General features: G+C 41.7%; 1 protein-coding gene and 1 long non-coding RNA gene across 2 annotated transcripts in view; one reads left to right on the forward strand and one right to left on the reverse strand.

The window, feature by feature from the left end:
• ptprfa (protein tyrosine phosphatase receptor type Fa) overlaps nt 1-17940 on the forward strand; it is a 373454-nt gene that overhangs the window by 349962 nt on the left and 5552 nt on the right. Inside the window, exons 26-30 of the mRNA XM_032525794.1 lie at nt 3020-3305; nt 6723-6901; nt 15696-15822; nt 16993-17118; nt 17765-17919. Coding sequence (XP_032381685.1) covers nt 3020-3305; nt 6723-6901; nt 15696-15822; nt 16993-17118; nt 17765-17919 — 873 coding nt within the window. The remainder of the gene's footprint in view (nt 1-3019; nt 3306-6722; nt 6902-15695; nt 15823-16992; nt 17119-17764; nt 17920-17940) is intronic.
• The window catches only part of LOC116695497 (uncharacterized), a 94989-nt gene that overhangs the window by 35542 nt on the left and 41507 nt on the right, over nt 1-17940 (reverse strand). The gene's annotated exons all lie outside the window — the stretch shown is intronic.

The raw sequence follows: 17940 nt of genomic DNA on the forward strand, positions 1-17940 counted from the left end.
GATAGTGTGCTGGGGAGTTGTCAGGGCAGACAGTGAGGCGCAACAGGCAGGAGAGTCTTAAGTGATGGCAGGCAGCAAACACAAGCAAAACTGTGGTAGATGGAGAAGAGGTCTTAAGCAACAATAACAACATACAGCCGGAAAATCCAACTAAGTGGCCCGCGCAATATACCAAATGAGGTAAACTGACTAACTGGCAATGAGTGAGAGTTGAACCAGGGTTTATAACAGCCAGGGTGATGAGTGATGAGTCACAGGTGTGATGCAGGCGGTGATGAGGCACAAGTGTGATGCACAGCAGGCGGTGACGATCCAGAAGAAGACACACCCACAACAACACACAGGGAAGGCAGACCCAGCAGGGAGGGGGAAAACAAGGGCTGAACAACAAACCCTCACATTCATTTGTGGGTCCTTTTAGATTTCAAATGGAAAAATCCCATCAGGGGAACACTGGCAATGTTAAATGAAGATGAACAGCAGGAAAGCAGGGAATTTAACTGTAATCCTCTGAATTAAACTTCTGTCCTGTATTTCACTTTCTTGGTGTCAACCGACAGTCCTATTGCCTCAGTGGTATCATACAGTATGTCTGTGTCATTTTCCATCATCCTGTGTGAACCAACCGTTGCTTACAAAGCAAGGCCGTTGCAAAGTGAGATAATCAGTATAATAATCCAACTTGTCCAGACCATTTTGAAAAATGGATACATTTGAAAAACGCACGTTATTTAGCTGACGCTTTCATCCAAAGCAACTTACAATTGTTATATATATATATATATATATATGTGTGTGTCAGAGGCCACACGCCTCTGGAGCAACTATGGGTTAAGTGTCTTGCTCAGGGACACATTGGTTGCTGTATCGCAGTGGGAATTGAACCCAGATCACTCACACCAACAGCATGTGTCATATACACTGCGCCATCACCAAGCCACAGCTACATAGCTGTAACAACTTAAAATGACCGGTCAACAAACACCTGTTAGTATGCCTATAATACTAAGTGGATCAAATGTGTTTGTGCATGACATTAGTATCATGAAAGCATTTTTAGAAGAAGAGACTGTCCGAAAGTGTGCGCCATTATTCCTATTTATATATGATTCATAGCTCTGAGACTACAAAGACAGGTAAATCACCTTGCCTTCCAGTGTGTACAATCATTGGCCTTGAGATATGAACAGTAATGTTATCAGTAATCATTGCATTATGTCAAAACAAAACCGAGAACTACCCAGAGATCTTTGAAAGGTCTTGTGTACTAGCCCAGCTGGTCTGTGGGGCTTTATGCCACACGTATCAAAAGAACCGAAAACGCAAAGATCTGAAAATCCAGTTCAGTTTTCTTAAGGCAGAATGCTCCCTCCCTGCTGTTTAACAAACCTTCACATCACGTCTTCTTTGTAGTGAGGTCAGTGATGTTCGCAATCTAGCATGGGATCCCATATTGAAGTGCTGAGGCAATACACTGGTGTCTTCTACACAACATGTGTCTGGCATGGTTGACGCTTTCTTTGTTGCGATTCTTTCCCAAGAAGCAAAGTGTTGCCAAATTTATAAACAAAATAGACACAGTAGACAAATAAATGATCTCTCTTAACAGTATCTGCAAATGAATGCAGAATCTGTAGCCAACGGGACAAGATTTTGGTTTCTGAAGCTTTTCTTTTTGAATAGGGACAGATGCTGCTACATAGACATTTGTGCAACTAATCTCCAATGTACAGTATCACAGCATCCATAGCTAGTGCATTTTTCCAATGCTCGTTTGTATCATGTGTAGTACTAAACACGTTTGAGCAGGCTTTGCAGATAAAAGCAGATAAATTAGAAGCGCAATGCATTTGCGGAAATGCAATCTGTAAGAACCCATTTGCTATTTAGGTTTAGCCTTTTATTACGAATACGAACCCCAGAAAGAATAGTTGTTGCCAAGGCAACAATAAATACGGTGGCCAATAGAGGCACACACCCTGCAACTGCAAAAACACAAGCAAATTACTTATTAACTGAACCCATGCGAAGCATTCAGCAAATGCGCTGCAAATACACACAACACAACCAAATACAGAAACACACTGTAAATCCATAAACAATGCAAAAAGAAAAGCACACAAACCCCAAAACAAGAAGCCATGCAAAAACAAAAGTAGACAAACCCTGAAAACAAATGCACCAAAACAACGCTGCATCCAGATCACACAACGGAGGTTCTCCAGGCCTCTAGGGGGCGCGCTAATTGGAACAGCTGCCTAACCTTAACCCTTACCCTCACCCTATCCATAAACTGATTCTAACCCTAATCCTAAAACCAAGTCTTAACCTTTAATTAGCCCTTTAAAGTTGTGTTTTCCAGCATTTTGGCCCCACAAAATGGTCCGGACCCCACAAGTATGCTGGACTCCCGGATTTTGGACCCCACGAATGTAGTTAAACGAGAACACACACACACACACACATACGCACATACGCACATACGCACACACCAGGGTTTGGTTTGGTGGCAAGTGTCTTTTTTTTAAAATAGGGCCCGGCTGGGGCCAGTCACAGACTAATGTTAGCATTCATGTAGAGCCCAATAGTTTCTGGATAACAGAATCTTGGACGGAATTGAAAAAATTGAGAGTTAAAAAAAATCTATATGACAGATGCCATAGGGATCTACATTAAGTCAGTCTTTAAAGCTAACTGGAGATTTAAAACATGACTATGTCCAAGTTTCCAACCCCACTGTGACTAGTTTAATGATTAAAATGTCTTAAAAATGCATTCATCCCCAATAGATTAGGCCTGGTGAGGAGCAACTTAGGCCCGGTGGGCCTCCAGGCTTGCAATTCACTGGAGGAAACCCTTCTCTCTCACACACACACACACACACACACACACACACACACACACACACACACACACACACACACACACACACACACACACACACACACACACACACACACACACAAGCTGGTAACAACACATGCCAATAAACTATTGTTTTGTCTGTGTGCTCTGTCAGTGCCGGCGTGGGCCGAACAGGCTGCCTCATTGTGATCGAAGCCATGCTGGAGAGGATGAAACACGAGAAGTCGGTGGACATTTACGGTCATGTGACATGTATGCGCGCTCAGAGGAACTACATGGTGCAAACAGAGGATCAGTACATATTCATCCACGAGGCCCTGCTGGAAGCTGCAACATGTGGCAACACAGAGGTCCCTGCCCGGAACCTGTACGCCCACATCCAGAAGCTCACCCAGATCCCCCCCGGAGAGAGTGTCACCGCCATGGAACTGGAGTTCAAGGTTGGTACCTTTTTTTTGTTTTGGATTGTTTTGTGCATTGAGCAGCTTGATAGTCCGTTTAAAGTGGAATCGCACAACTGGCTCTGGTGTGTTTGTCTCGACTGACAGACTTTGTGATGCAATGTCGCATTATGAAACAAAACGGTTGCTGTGGTAAATGGCATTGTGTATGATCAATTAGGGTTCCACAATTAATCGCAATTTTATCAAAATCGCAATATGGACTAGTGCAATATCGTAATTGCATGGGGGGGGGGGATTTTTGTTAAAGGCAAAATATGTGTCAATCCTAAGACTGCTGCTAAGACTTCCCCGCCTACAGACTAAAGGAAAAAGTCTCTTGTTTTGAACAGATTTTTGCAAAACTCCCACTAATCATTTTAATATTTTTCATTGATAATGACAAAACTTATTAAAAAAATTATCATTCCCTCCAATATCATGAATCATATCGCAGTATCAGTCAAAAATAATTGCAATGAGATATTTTCCTTATATCCTGCAGCCCTATGATCAATTCTGATTAGCAAAGCTAAGATCTTAGAACAGGTGTATTGTGACCAAATTTGCGCTCTCTTGTACAGAGTCTGGAGTGTGTTGTGGTAGTCTAAACCCAATGGCATTCTCCCTTTACCCTGCTTTCCTTGCATTTTCAACTGTCTCTAACTAAAAGAGCCACATTGAACTGTCATTGAAAGAACGTGACATCTGTCGTTTTTCTCACGTTTCTGTTGTGCAAATGAAAAATTCAAGTTCAAGTTTTTACACTCCAAATATACAACAACACAATCCCCACAGCAGGGAAACGTTGCCTCATATTTTGGACTTGCATGTTTGTTGATTTTCACCTATTTCCCTTTTTCTGTCCATCTTGTACTGTACATGTAGCCTTGCTAGCATTATAGCACTCAAATCGATTTATATTCCTTTTTACACAGCATGACATTTTGGCTTGTCGTACCAAGAAAGGCTCATGTTTTACTGCGTCTACCTGAGATAAGAAGCCTCTAACTCTACTCCTGCTCTATTTTTGATATGATAAAATGTAGTTTTTGTTATGTTGTTGACTTGGCTCTGGAGCATATAAAGTCAACAATAACAACAATTCAACAGACTAAAAGTCAGGATATCTCAGCCTCTGTTTCATCCATTTTGGCCATTAGTTTTTTTTTAAATCCAGGTCTTCCAACAAAATGGAAGAGCAATCCTAAACGGCTGGAGTGCCCCTTTAACGGCATGATGCAGTGACAGCTAGTGAAGGATTTTTATCCTCCGCCTGTACAACAGAGATGAACTCCTTCTCAGAGGAGGAGCTGCGGGAGCTTAACTTCTGAGCTTCAGACGACAGGCCGAAGGAGAGGGAGGGTGCAGAGGGAGAGAGTGATGGAGGGAAGGAGACAGGGCCGGGACACACTGGATGTCTGACGGCCTAACGATTAGAGCCTGCTGGGTTTGGTGGGTTTACGTGGTCTGAGCCGCAGCACTGCACCACCCTCTGCTGCTCACCCCACACTGAGCGACACCACGGTGATTCAACACTCCTCATGCACGGGGCGGCAGGCCACAACCCGCATTACGCTGCTTGTTCAAGCAAGCAGGATGGCCGTAAATCTGGTCGGAGCATAATGAGGTTTTCATCCTCGACTCATTGTAAATTTCTTTCTCAAGCACTTCTCAATATGACATTTGCCCTTGCGATGCAGAGGAATCACATTAGGGCCTGTCAGCAAAGCCAGCCCGAAAAAAAAGAACAACTCAGTTGGGAGGTTGCCATTCAAAAGTTGTATTAATATGCATTGATACAGGCCTCTCTGCATCAGATCAGAGCAAGTATGTATTTGTTTTGACTTGTCAAAAAAAATGTCTTCAGGATGTTTGTTTTTTTGTTAATAACAGTTTTTTATTTTTTAACAACATACAAAACACACAACTCCCCCCTTGCCTTCTTCATCAACACCAAAATATGATGACACAGTAACTGCAATTTTTCCGGACCAACCAAAAAAATAGTAACAAAATAGACAATAAACCATAAACCAAATAAGCATATGTATGAATGACAACACCATAAGCCCCTCATACATGTGTCTGCATCTATTATCTGTCACAAAGCTTCTTAGAAGCCCTCCAGAAAGTTCATACATATTTCTGGTATAGACATCCAATCTGGCAAAAAGTTTACATGACTTTTTTTTAAACGCCGCCACCCTAGCCATCTTACTAGCCCACTCCTGGATTGACTGCACCCCTTAATTTTACTCCATCCTCTTAAAATAATCTGTCTAGCCATCATTAAACTAGTCTGGACCCAGCTTTTTATGTGCTTATCCATCCCGCTTGGGATTGACCCATCTCCCAGAACAAATCATCTTGGGCTGAGTGGAACCGGGGTCCTTGCAATCAGACAATCAGGTTATCATGTATCCCGGTCCAAAAGTTCTGGACCTCATCACATGCAGGATGTGTTTTAATACATCCGGGCTTCAGGTTTTTCAAGTCAGAGAACAAAGAGGATCAGCTCAACGTACATCATTTTCATGCCCTAATAAGAATGGTAGATCCCCATGCCCTTTAACAACCTTACCACATTGCACCAAGACCGGTTGTATTACAACATGACATCATGACTTTGCATAAACATACAGTACACACTAACTTTTTTAAGCCAAATGGCGTGTTATTTGTAAAGTGTTTGAGCTATGTGACCGGTTGGGTTTAGGAAAAGAAGAACAGGTTTGGCTTTAGTAAAAAAAGGAACTGACTAAGTTTAGGAAATGTGACAGGTGGGAAACAAATCCCAGTCTCCTGGGTGAAAGTTCTGTATTTTACCCAACCACCAACCTACACTGATTTTTGCCCTTTCATACCATATAATAATAATAATATATAGTATAATAATAAATGCTTTATTGATCCCACAAGGGGATATTACAATGTTTTCACTGATGGTATTGCACACATTACACACAGGCCTGAATTAACTATACTTAATGAGCGATATCAGAGTGGAGGGGGCTGCCCATAGAATGGCACCCAAGAAATTGGGGGTTCAATGCCTTGCTCAAGAGCACCTTGGCAGTGCCCAGGAGGTAAACATCTCTCCAGCTACCAGACCACCACCATACTTACTTCCCCATACACACTTCCCCATACTGGTCCAGATGGGGACTTGAACCTGCAACCCTCCGGTTCCCAACCCAACTCCCTTCAGACTGTGCTACTGACATAATTCCTTGGTAAACTTGCTATGCGTCTTGATAGCACACCAATGATTGCATACAAACTGACGTGCCATACATACGGCATTTCATGAGCTCAGTCTGTCTTAGCTCTTTGAAAGACCTGAGACGGACAGTGGAGACAGTGGGGGACGTTGTTAAAGCTGCAGTGCACGTGTCCTCCTTTCTGTGTCCGCAGAAACTGGCCAGCTCTAAAGCACATACCTCAAGATTCATCAGTGCCAACCTGCCGTGCAACAAATTCAAGAACCGCCTGGTGAACATCATGCCTTTCGAGTCCACCCGTGTCTGCCTGCAGCCAATCAGAGGGGTGGAGGGCTCCGACTACATCAACGCCAGCTTCATCGACGGATACAGGTAAATCCATGGCAACCGTTTGACTGTGGTGTGTGACCCACAGGCACCAAAAGAGATAATAGAGAGAATAATATAATGCAAAAATAAAAATTATGTTTTGGGGGTGGTACCCGGGTCAAAAAAGTAGTAATCTTTAGTGTAAAATAAACATAAATTAAATACATAAATGTTAGTACGAGTATAATTTGACTTGTTGTTCTTAATTGATTACTTGAGTGAAAGTTGTGCATAACATTTCAAACTTATACTCATAATTTTGTGTACTTATGGAAAGTATACTCAATTGTATTGCACAGTATCCTTCATTAAAATACATTTCGATTTCACTTCAATATATATATACTGTATACAGTATATCTATACCTTATACGGTATATATATATATATATACCATATACATATATTCTTAGTACATAAAAATGCACTTGCATGTAAATTTATATTAAGCTTAATTAATTAAATTGAGTGTACTTTGTAGATGTATACTAAATTGCAAATACTTTGTGGTCATTTGCTGTACAAATGAAAAGCCTTATTATTTCCAAGTTTGTTTTGTGTAATAAACTATTAATAATCTTTATCAAAGTAAAACTTACAGCCTACTGTAGCGTTTCTCTGGCAGCTGACAGCGGGAGACTACAGGCGGACATGGAGTCCAGTGTTTCCCTGCCTCCCCTCCTTCTGTCGTGTCACTTGTCAAAACCAATTGGTCTTATGACAGTTTTTAATTCTCTTTTTTCCCTCTTGTGAATGAATAGCCTGTTTGAGAAAGGTGACATGCCAGAGAAACTCCAATATTACTACAATACTGTGTCCACATGACTGGTTTACTCACAGATGTCACTTTACTCCTATTTTTTTATTTACAATTTCAATACATTTAACTGAATTACTGAAATGCAAACCAATGTATTTTTTACAGATTTTTACATAACCCTACTGATCAGATTTTAAAGGAATAGTTCAACTTTTTGGAATTACACATATGAGGTTTAACCATGGATCCAGCTGATTTAAAGGTCTGTCAATGCGAGACAACTGAAAACATATTCTCACATAGTCTCCCCTGGAAGACATTTCCTGGTGTTGCACTCGTGATGAAAGAAAAAAACGAGAGCTAGAGAGAGAAGTTTAAACCCTGGCTCCTATCGCACCTCCACACAGCTGACTGAAGTGTGTGTGAGAGTGTCGGAGTGTCGGTTTTGGAAATTGTAACACGAATTCTGGCATCGGAAAGGTGTAGGTGGGTTTGCTGAAGCTGTTCTAGCATCTGAAAAGCAGCTGTGATGAAGCATTCTGGCAGCTTCACTGCACCTGACTGGGGTCTGCCAGGAAACTGTCCCACCACACGCAGTACATCGTCCCAGAACCACAGATTCCTAGTGCATTTGTTGGGGACCACTGTCAGTGGTGGATTAGTAAAAGAAGATGAAAAACATGCAAGTATCTCCGGTCTAATCTGGTAAATCTACCAATCAACATTAGAGCCCAACCAATATATTGGCCGGGCAATTTCATTGGCTGATATTAGGCATTTCCCAATATATCGGTATCAGCTTCTTTTTTTAAATATTCATTCATCAAAATCATTTATAATGACACATAAATGATTCTGAATAAAATAAATGAATATTAAAATAGTTAAAACAGACTGTCAACCATGTTATGAGTGTTGCCGTTACATGGTCTGTCCACCAGAGGACGCTCTACAACGTCCCTGTTAGTGTTGGCGTTGCATAGTCTGTCCACCAGAGGACGCACTACAACGTCCCTGTTAGTGATGGCGTTGTACAGTCTGTCCACCAGAGGACGCTCTACAACGTCCTTGTTAGTGTTGGCGTTGCATAGTTTGTCCACCAGAGGACGCTCTACAACGTCCTTGTTAGTGTTGGCATTGCATAGTCTGTCCACAGGAGGACGCACTACAACGTCCCGTTAGTGTTGGCGTTTCATAGTCTGTCCACCAGAGGACTCTCTACAACGTTGTTGTGATGGGTTGCACAGTTTGTCACCAGAGACGTCTAAACGTCCCTGTTAGTGTTGGCGTGCACAGTGTCCACCAGAGGACGCTCTACAACGTCCCTGTTAGTGTTGGCGTTGCATAGTCTGTCACCAGAGGACGCTCTACAAAGTCCCTGTTAGGTTGGCGTTGCAGTTTGTCCACCAGAGGACGCTCTACAACGTCCTGTTAGTGTTGGCGTTGCTAGTTGTCCACGAGGACGCTCTACAACGTCCGTTTAGGTTGCGTTGCATAGTCTGTCCACCAGAGGACGCACTACAAGTCCCTGTTAGTGATGGCGTTGTACAGCTGTCACCAAGGACGCTCTACAACGCCTGTTAGTGTGGCGTTGCATAGTTTGTCCACCAGAGACGGGACGCTCTACAACGTCCTTGTTAGTGTTGGCATTGCATGTCTGTCACAGGAGGAAGCACTACAACGTCCCTGGTAGTGTTGGCATTGATAGTCTGTCCACCAGAGGACTCTCTACAACGTCCCTGTTAGTGATGGCGTTGCACAGTTTGTCCACCAGAGGACGCTCTACAACGTCCCTGTTAGTGGTTGGCGTTGCATGTCTGTACCAGAGGACGCTTACAAAGTCCTGTAGTGTGGCGTTGCAGTTGTCCACAGAGGACGCTTACAACGCCCGTTAGTGTTGGCGTTGCATAGTCTGTCCACCAGAGGACGCTCTACAACGTCCCTGTTAGTGTTTGGCGTTGCATAGTCTGTCCACCAGAGGACGCTCTACAACGTCCCTGTTAGTGTTGGCGTTGCAAGTGTCCACCAGAGGACACTCTATAACGTCCCTGTTAGTGGTGGCGTTGCATAGTCTGTCCACCAGAGGACGCTCTACAACGTCCCTGTTAGTGTTGGCGTTGCATAGTCTGTCCACCAGAGGACGCTCTACAACGTCCGTTGTGGTGGCGTTGCATAGGCTGTCCACCAGAGGAGCTCTACAACGTCCCTGTTAGTGTTGGGGTTGCATAGTCTGTCACCAGAGGAGCTCTCCAACGTCCCTGTTAGTGTTGGCGTTGCATAGTCTGTCCACCAGAGGACGCTCTATAACGTCCCTGTTGACAACACTGATTATTTTTTTTGAAATGTGTTTTCAAGTTTCAAAAAAAAAAATACAAACTTAAGATAAGTTTGTATTTTTATACATTTTATTTATCAGAACTTTAAAATATTTTAACGTTCCTCTGTTCTGTTAACAATAAAACAAATTATTATCATATTATTTTAGTGAGAACTCATAAATAACTACAAATAACTAATGTTAGGGAAATCTGTTTATGTTTTGTAATGCATTTCTGGATTTTTTTTTAAATATATACAGAATATCGTCCGATATATCGGCAAATCAGATTTTTAAATAACCAAATATTTGTATCGTATCGGCCTTAAAAATCCATTGGTCGGGCTTTAATCAACACTAACATCGGGAGTTTCAGTACTATGAAAAGAAATACAATAAAATATAAGGCAAGGCGAGGCAGCTTTATTTCTACAGCACATTTCGGCAACAGGGCAATTCAAAGTGCTTTACATAAAAAATCAAGAACAGTTAAAAACAATTATTATAAAAACAGATAAAATACGAGACTAAAAGTTAGAGGACAGAAAAAGAAACCAACAATTATTTAAAGAAAAGCAGCATCAAAGAGAAGTTTCTTCAGCCTTGATTTAAAAGAACTGGGAGTTGCGGCAGACCTTCAGTTTTTTTTTATCTATATGGAGCATAAAAACTGAACGCTGCTTCACCGTCTTTAGTTGTGACTCTGGGGACAGACGTGTCCCACAGCGCCTGAGATGTCTGGGACACGTCTGCAGATCAGAAAGGTATTTTGTCCCTAAACCATTCGGTGCTTTATAAACCAACAGAGTTATTTTGAACTCAATTCTTTGAGGGACATGAAACCAGCGTAAAGACTTGACTTGACTGATGTCATCCACACGTGTCCTATCTGTCTCAAACAAATAGTACAAGCACATAGTTGTGACATTTGAGGACAGATCTCTGTCTCTGTCTCTCTGTGAAGCAATCCTTCAAGATTTAATAATCTTATAAAGCAAATCATAAATTAAAAAAGACCTCCGTCACGATGCAAAAGCTAATTAAAGAGAGGGAAAGCGAGTACTACGTACAAATATTTAATGTCACCACTGGTATTGTCACATGTCAGATAAAATAGCCAATCCCAGGCCTCTCGGAGAAGCATTTCTTTTCTAAAAATGTAAACACTAATTGGAAATACTTCCCAGTGCTCTAGCAGAGTAAAGTCTGTGCTAATGAATCAGGACTTTAACTTGCAGCGAGGGGTGGGTGTGTCTTGTTCTGGGCTGTCAGTGCCTAATGAAGTCCCCTGGGCACCTCCACCTAAGGGAGGATGGGGAAAGAGGCAGGGGTGTCCTGCAATTCCTCTCGCAGTAATTAACAGTGGAGTGAGATTGAGGGGGCTCCAGCACTCTCCGAGCTCAGCCTTTATAGTGCACAGTGTGGATTAGGATGGATTAAGGTGAGGGGGAAGAGACATTACAATGATTAGTGGAGCTGCCCAATCACCTCAATGTATCAACTGTAGTCACTCAGCTCGGTGCCTGTCCATGGTGATGTGATACAGAAAGTCAGTAAGCAGGCGTACTCCAGTTTATCATTACGTCTAGATTAGAGAATACTTAAATAGAATGGACTTCCTGCTAAAACCATTTATTATCCTTTGAAAGCACTCTGTTATGGCTTGAATGACTATTATTAAAGTGTAATTTGTAATTTGCATTTTCTAGTGGCCACTTTGAACAAAAGCGGTGGTGTTTTTACCACACCTGCCGTTGTAAAGATCTTTTCTTTGCGTTGTTGTATTGTATGCTGCAGATTACTGCGTTAGCGTAATGGGGAGGTCATATAGTTGCTATGAATTATTTGCTCAGACAGAAAATCATGTATTTACAATAAGAGAAGAAGTAAATGTGCTGTATTTTATATAGCTTTCCTAGTGTTAACGGCTACTCAAAGCGCTTTTACATTCACACACATTCAGAACTGTGGCTGAGGTTGCCGTACAAGGTGCCACCTGCTCATCAGATACACTCACACACATTCCGATGGTGCAGTGTCTTGCCCAGGGACACTTTGACATGGGACTGCAGGGCCAGGGAGTGAACCACCAACCTTCCAATTGGCAGGCAACCGCTCCACCACCGAGCCACAGCCGTTCCGCAAGTCACAGATGCATTGTTGCATTTCGAGTGTAGCATATGGCAACTTAGCCTGCTTTGGATGTATCGTGTGCTAAACCTGGTATCGCTGTCACTGTGTCACGAGCCAAAGCATTAAGAGATTGTTGTAGCAACCAACGTCATAATAACTTTCATATAGTGCATTTCATGAAACCCACGGACGCTTAACACAACTACAGGGTAACAAGGGAAAAGAAAATAGTAGGCCAACAAAAAACACATTGCAAAATTGAATCTAGGCTGCTGACGTACAAACACATCATGCATTGTAAATAACATATTAGATACCTCAGGGCCAAGTCCTTTGACATTTTTAAATCATTTACAATCCCGTAATTGTCTCCATCTGTTAAAAGGCCGACCGAGATTGACTCTAGTTTTCGCCCATCCTGTCACTTTCCCTTTTTCTGTGATGGTTCGGCCCCAGTATCATCCATAAAAACAGCTGATTCCTTCTAAAATAAAGCTATGCGCGCCTGGTTAGCTCAATTGGTAGAGCAGGCGCCCATACGTATTTCAATTAAATTTTATTTACAGCATCAAATCATAAGAAAAGTAATCTTGAGACATTTTACAGATAGAGTAGGTCTAGACCACACTCTATAATTTAGAAAGCCCTAACAATTCTAGTAATTCCCCCAATTAGAGGTTCACTCCTCGATGCAGCGTGCCCCGGTTCGACTCCGACCTGCGGCCCTTTGCTGCATGTCCTTCCCCCTCTTTCACGTCTTCAGCTGTCCTGTAAAAGCCTAAAATGGCAAAAAAAAATAGTATTAAAAAAAGAGACTTTTCCGGGTAAGAAATCTGTGACCCGTCACAATGTGCATTCTTCTAAGTTACAAAGAGTCACATCTTCTTTTTTTTTGTTGGTTTGGCCATTGTTTTTATCCGTTATCACTTTATCTAAACCATTATTTAGACTTTTGTTAGATTCAATTTGGGACTTTTTGCAATTCAGTAGGTAGAGCGTCGTCTACGAAGGGTTGGTAACATCCCCTGGGTGGAAACTCGCAGCTAGTGGTGTGTGAGTGTGTGTGAACGGGTGAATTAAAAGGTAGAATTGTAGAGCGTTTTGGATAAAAGTGCTATGTAAATGCATTCCATTTAGAGGAGTTTTCCTGTAAATTAACAAGTTCTGTTTGCATTCATTGTTAATCAGTAAAATACATTGTGTGTAATATTAAGCCCTAACACTTATTACTGTAAATTGGAGGGGGCATTTTTTACTCAATCCCTAATTCAGTATGTGACATCATGTCATCAACACAGATTACAATACTCTATATTTAACAAGTATTGTGTGTATCAGCATGATATATGGTGTTCCTCTGCCATGGAGCTCCATTGTTGTTGTCCAAAAACTGTTAAAAACGCATCAGGAGGTAGCGCAGGTTGTCCAATCATTATAGGGTTGGTGGTTCAATCCCTGTGAAAGTGTCCTTGACCAAGACACTGAATCCCAAGTGGCCTCCAATGGGCAGGCCAGCAGCAGTGAATGGGTGAATTGTTAAGCAATTTGTCTGTTGACATGTCTCATTATTACCATGAACAAACCCACTGTAGTTCATTTTGACTCAGTCCTGCTGTCCCAAATGCTCACTAGACTAGAGTACTAAATGTGGATTCATCCGCAGCTGAAAATAGTGCTCAACAAATGCACTGTTACCACTCAGTTAATACTCAAAGTATTAAGAGATGGCATGAACCATTGTTGTTTTTTGTCTTTCCTGAGGATTTGTTGACAATAGGAACAGTATAGAAAAAAGCTTGGTCCTTTAGACCCACTTCTTCTTTGATTTTCACTATGATGTACACAACATATGTTGTTTTATCAATCAGCATAACGATATAGCAACGTTAGCGAACCGTTTACAGTTCTGGGTGCTCTTTAGCAGCCTAACTGTCATTATTTTTTAACCTCCCACATTTGGTACTAGTCTAAGTTCCTCTAATCATTGTGCGCATTGGTGAGCCAGAACAGCCAGCAGGCAAAGGGACGGCCGTGCCAGAGTCCCAACAAAATACAGAAGCTTTGGTTTCTGAGTTTATTTGTTTGTTGTATTATGCAGGTATTCTAACAATAGTTCCAATGCCTGTTGCACAGAGGTAAAACCTCAGAGCGGGACAGGGGCGGACTCGCAAACCAAAAACAACAGTGCCTCTAGCCATCTCTGACACGCACAAATGATAGAGCACTGATGTATACAGATAACAGAACAGGAATACTCAATATGTGTGCTGTACTGGCACTGAGGCACTCAGGCAAACAGGCTTGACTGCATTACCCGAGCCATGTGCTGCATGCTCCAACACTGCCCCCGAGTGGGCAGGTTGGGAGTCGTTCCGGAGCCCAGAACTGAGCTGAGCAGCTGGGATGGCATCTGTCATTTTAACAGCGTTGTTAAAAAGGGTCTGTGTTCAAGCAAAAGCATTTAAATATCAGTGCATACATTAGAAACAGCTGACTCATCAAATTGACTTTAAAGGGGCTGTGTAATATTAAATATTTAACACTTGATTTCATTTGAGTTCAGTTGTGGGACGTCATTGCCTGGAACTTGAAGCTGTTAAAGCAACGCCAAAGCACTTTTCCGAAAGCGAAATCCTCCCATTATGTCTCATTCATACTACAGATCTGCTTCCCAATCTGGAAAGGTGGCAGTACCTCAGTCCGTAGGGAGTTGGGTTGGGACCTAGAGGGTTGTGGGTTCAAGACCCCACACTGAGTGTGGATCTGTAGCTGGAGAGACACTTCCTAGAGCAAGGCACTGTATCCCAACTGCTCAGGGTGCTAGCCCATTTGTCCATGATTAGGACCTGTGTGTGTGTGTGTGTGTGTGTAGTGATTACTAACAAGCAGAGTGTTAATTGTAATTTCCCCCACTGGGATCAATAAAAGTATAAGAAAAAAAACCTTGCATTGTGTGGTTATAGCCGGCAAAGTGAATTCACAGATTTGGGAAACATTATTTTAAGTTAAAAAGAATCTTTGGTGTTGAAGAGTGAATCTAAATTAACTCAATTCTACTTTTGTAATATTATTGCAGACTCACATACAGTACACAAATATGATGACAGAAATTAATAATGTACTGTACATTATAGGTGGATGTACAGTGTATTATAGAAAGATTGCTTTATTAAAGCACGGGGGTTGAAGCTCTTTTGTAGGATTTTATTTAGATTTCCAGCTTACATATACAAAAACTGGGCAAAGTGGGAAACTTCCCTTACGGATCCAGACCCCAAGGGCCTCAAGGGCCCCAAAAGCCCCAGGATCACTGTATGTCAGTTGGTTTTTAATATTTTGGTCAATTGCATATTTGTTTGTTTCTCTCTGAAATGTAGCAAAGTAGAAAGTAGCATAAATAGAAAAGACTCAAGTGAAGTACAAGTACCTCGACATTTGGACTTAAGTACTGTACTCAAGCTAATGGACTTAGTTACATTATAAATACTGTGGCCATTACACCTGGAACCATAGTTGAACACAAGTTGAAACGGTATCCAGAGAACCCTGAGGTGTAAACACAGAAGTGTCTCTGTTCCAATTTGCAGGCAGCAGAAAGCGTACATGGCCACCCAGGGCCCGTTAGCCGAGACCACTGAGGACTTCTGGAGAATGTTGTGGGAACACAACTCCACCATTGTAGTCATGCTCACCAAACTCCGCGAGATGGGACGGGTAATGCATCACCTTCACACCTTATGTCATGTCAAGTCATTTAGTATTACATCTAATTGAGTAAAATTGAGCCTAAACGATATAGGTATAGAAATATGGGTTTTGATACACATACTGTACATGAAATATGTACAAATAGAACATAGAAACACAAACAAAATACAAATATGGAATGCATTTTAACATTTAAAGTAATAAGAATTTGGTTCCCTTCCTTTTTAGCATGACTGACTATAATGTTTGGGGGAAATTAAATTAATCTACAGTTTGCTTATTCTGACATTTAATAAACCTGTGAAATCTCATAGAATTATCAAATACCTGCTACATAACTAACTGTCAAATGCATTTTTAGCATGTACTTTATGCAAACAATTACTAGTGTACATTTAGAAATATAAGTTCAACGTATGTGTTTTAGTATAGTATAGTTAAAGTTGTATTACTTTCATGTAACTACAAAATGCCTAAGTTGAAATCATACAGCTTGAATACAGAAATCATTAGCACATTTTTGAGTACAATCAAAACATATATTTTCACATACTATTTGTTGTATTAATAACACCTTTTGATATATCATAATCATTTTCTTGCCTCAAAGGCAGGTCCTTAAAAGATAATTTCATCAAAATACTTCAAGGACACAGCTAGAGGACACTATAATTTACAAAGACTCAACAATCTCCTCCCTAGGACTAGAAATGTTAGTAGTAGCATTGCAGAGCATAGCAGGGCGTAGCAAGGCGTAGCAGGGCGTAGCAGGGCGTAGAGCAGGACCACAGCAGCAAGTCCAAAAAGAAAAAAGTCACAACTCACAAATACAAGCAGATATACTGATTAACTGACCCACATCTCTATTCTTTTTTTGTGATTAACAATTATTAATTTTTATTTTGTAACAACATCCGAAACATACAACTTGCATCATGAACACATCTACGCCCCCCCCCCCCCCCCCCCCCCCCCCCCCCCCCCCCCCCCATTCGTCCACCAACCACACAGACAAAAATCAAGAGAAGATGACACAGTAACTGCAATATTTATTAATATATATGTATATAAGTGATGCATAATCTTGAACTGACATTGCTTTAATAGTTCTACAGATTTTGTATCCTCATCATCCAGTGTAATACTCAGATCCTTTTCCTTCACTCCATTCTTTAGGAAAAGTGCCATCAGTACTGGCCTGCCGAGCGCTCCGCACGCTACCAGTACTTTGTTGTGGACCCCATGGCTGAGTACAACATGCCTCAGTACATCCTGAGAGAGTTCAAAGTCACAGACGCCAGGGTAGGTCCTCCTCCGCAAAGCTTCGTTCCTGTTGGGTGCTGCAGCAGAAGGAAGACGGTTTCAGCTGGTTACAATTGGACAGGACATCAACGGCACTCAGGGCACTATTTCTGCAATAGAATATGTTTGTGCTGGCAGAGTGCCATTTTTCTTTGCATGCAGAGGGTTTCTTTTTCCATCTGTGTCTGTTGAGCATTTTGAGAATTTCCCTGCTCTTAAGTGGTTTGGGACCACGCGCTCCCCACACAGGGCACAGAGTTCAATGTCTGTAAAAGGAAAAGGTGATTTGACTGGTCATGACTGAGGGTCTTCTGCTTGAGTTTTGTTTTCTTTGTTATTTTCTCTCAACTTTACTTGAAAAATAATGAATATTATGGGAATTTCTACCTGTTGTATTCATGTAAATGTGTGACTTTGTTATCATAAAATGGCAAATTTGGGACAAAAAGACTTGGGGGTAAAAGAAACTTCTAACTACTACTAATTCCTAGATTTACAAGAAAAGGTAATAGAAGAGTAATACATTACTTTTTGGTAAAGTGTTACCCCAACACTGTTCTCTACCGGATCTAATGACGGGGCTGTAGACTTGTGTGTGAGTTATTAACGTACTGCATCTGTCTCTATTTCCCTGTGTATCTGTCAGGATGGTCAGTCGAGGACCATCAGGCAGTTTCAGTTCACCGACTGGCCAGAGCAAGGAGTGCCAAAAACTGGGGAGGGATTCATCGATTTCATCGGCCAAGTCCATAAAACTAAAGAGCAATTCGGACAAGATGGACCAATTACTGTGCACTGCAGGTATCTGTGTGTGTGTGTGTG

This window comes from Etheostoma spectabile, chromosome 9, assembly GCF_008692095.1.
Source record: "Etheostoma spectabile isolate EspeVRDwgs_2016 chromosome 9, UIUC_Espe_1.0, whole genome shotgun sequence".
Taxonomy (NCBI): Eukaryota; Metazoa; Chordata; class Actinopteri; order Perciformes; family Percidae; genus Etheostoma; species Etheostoma spectabile.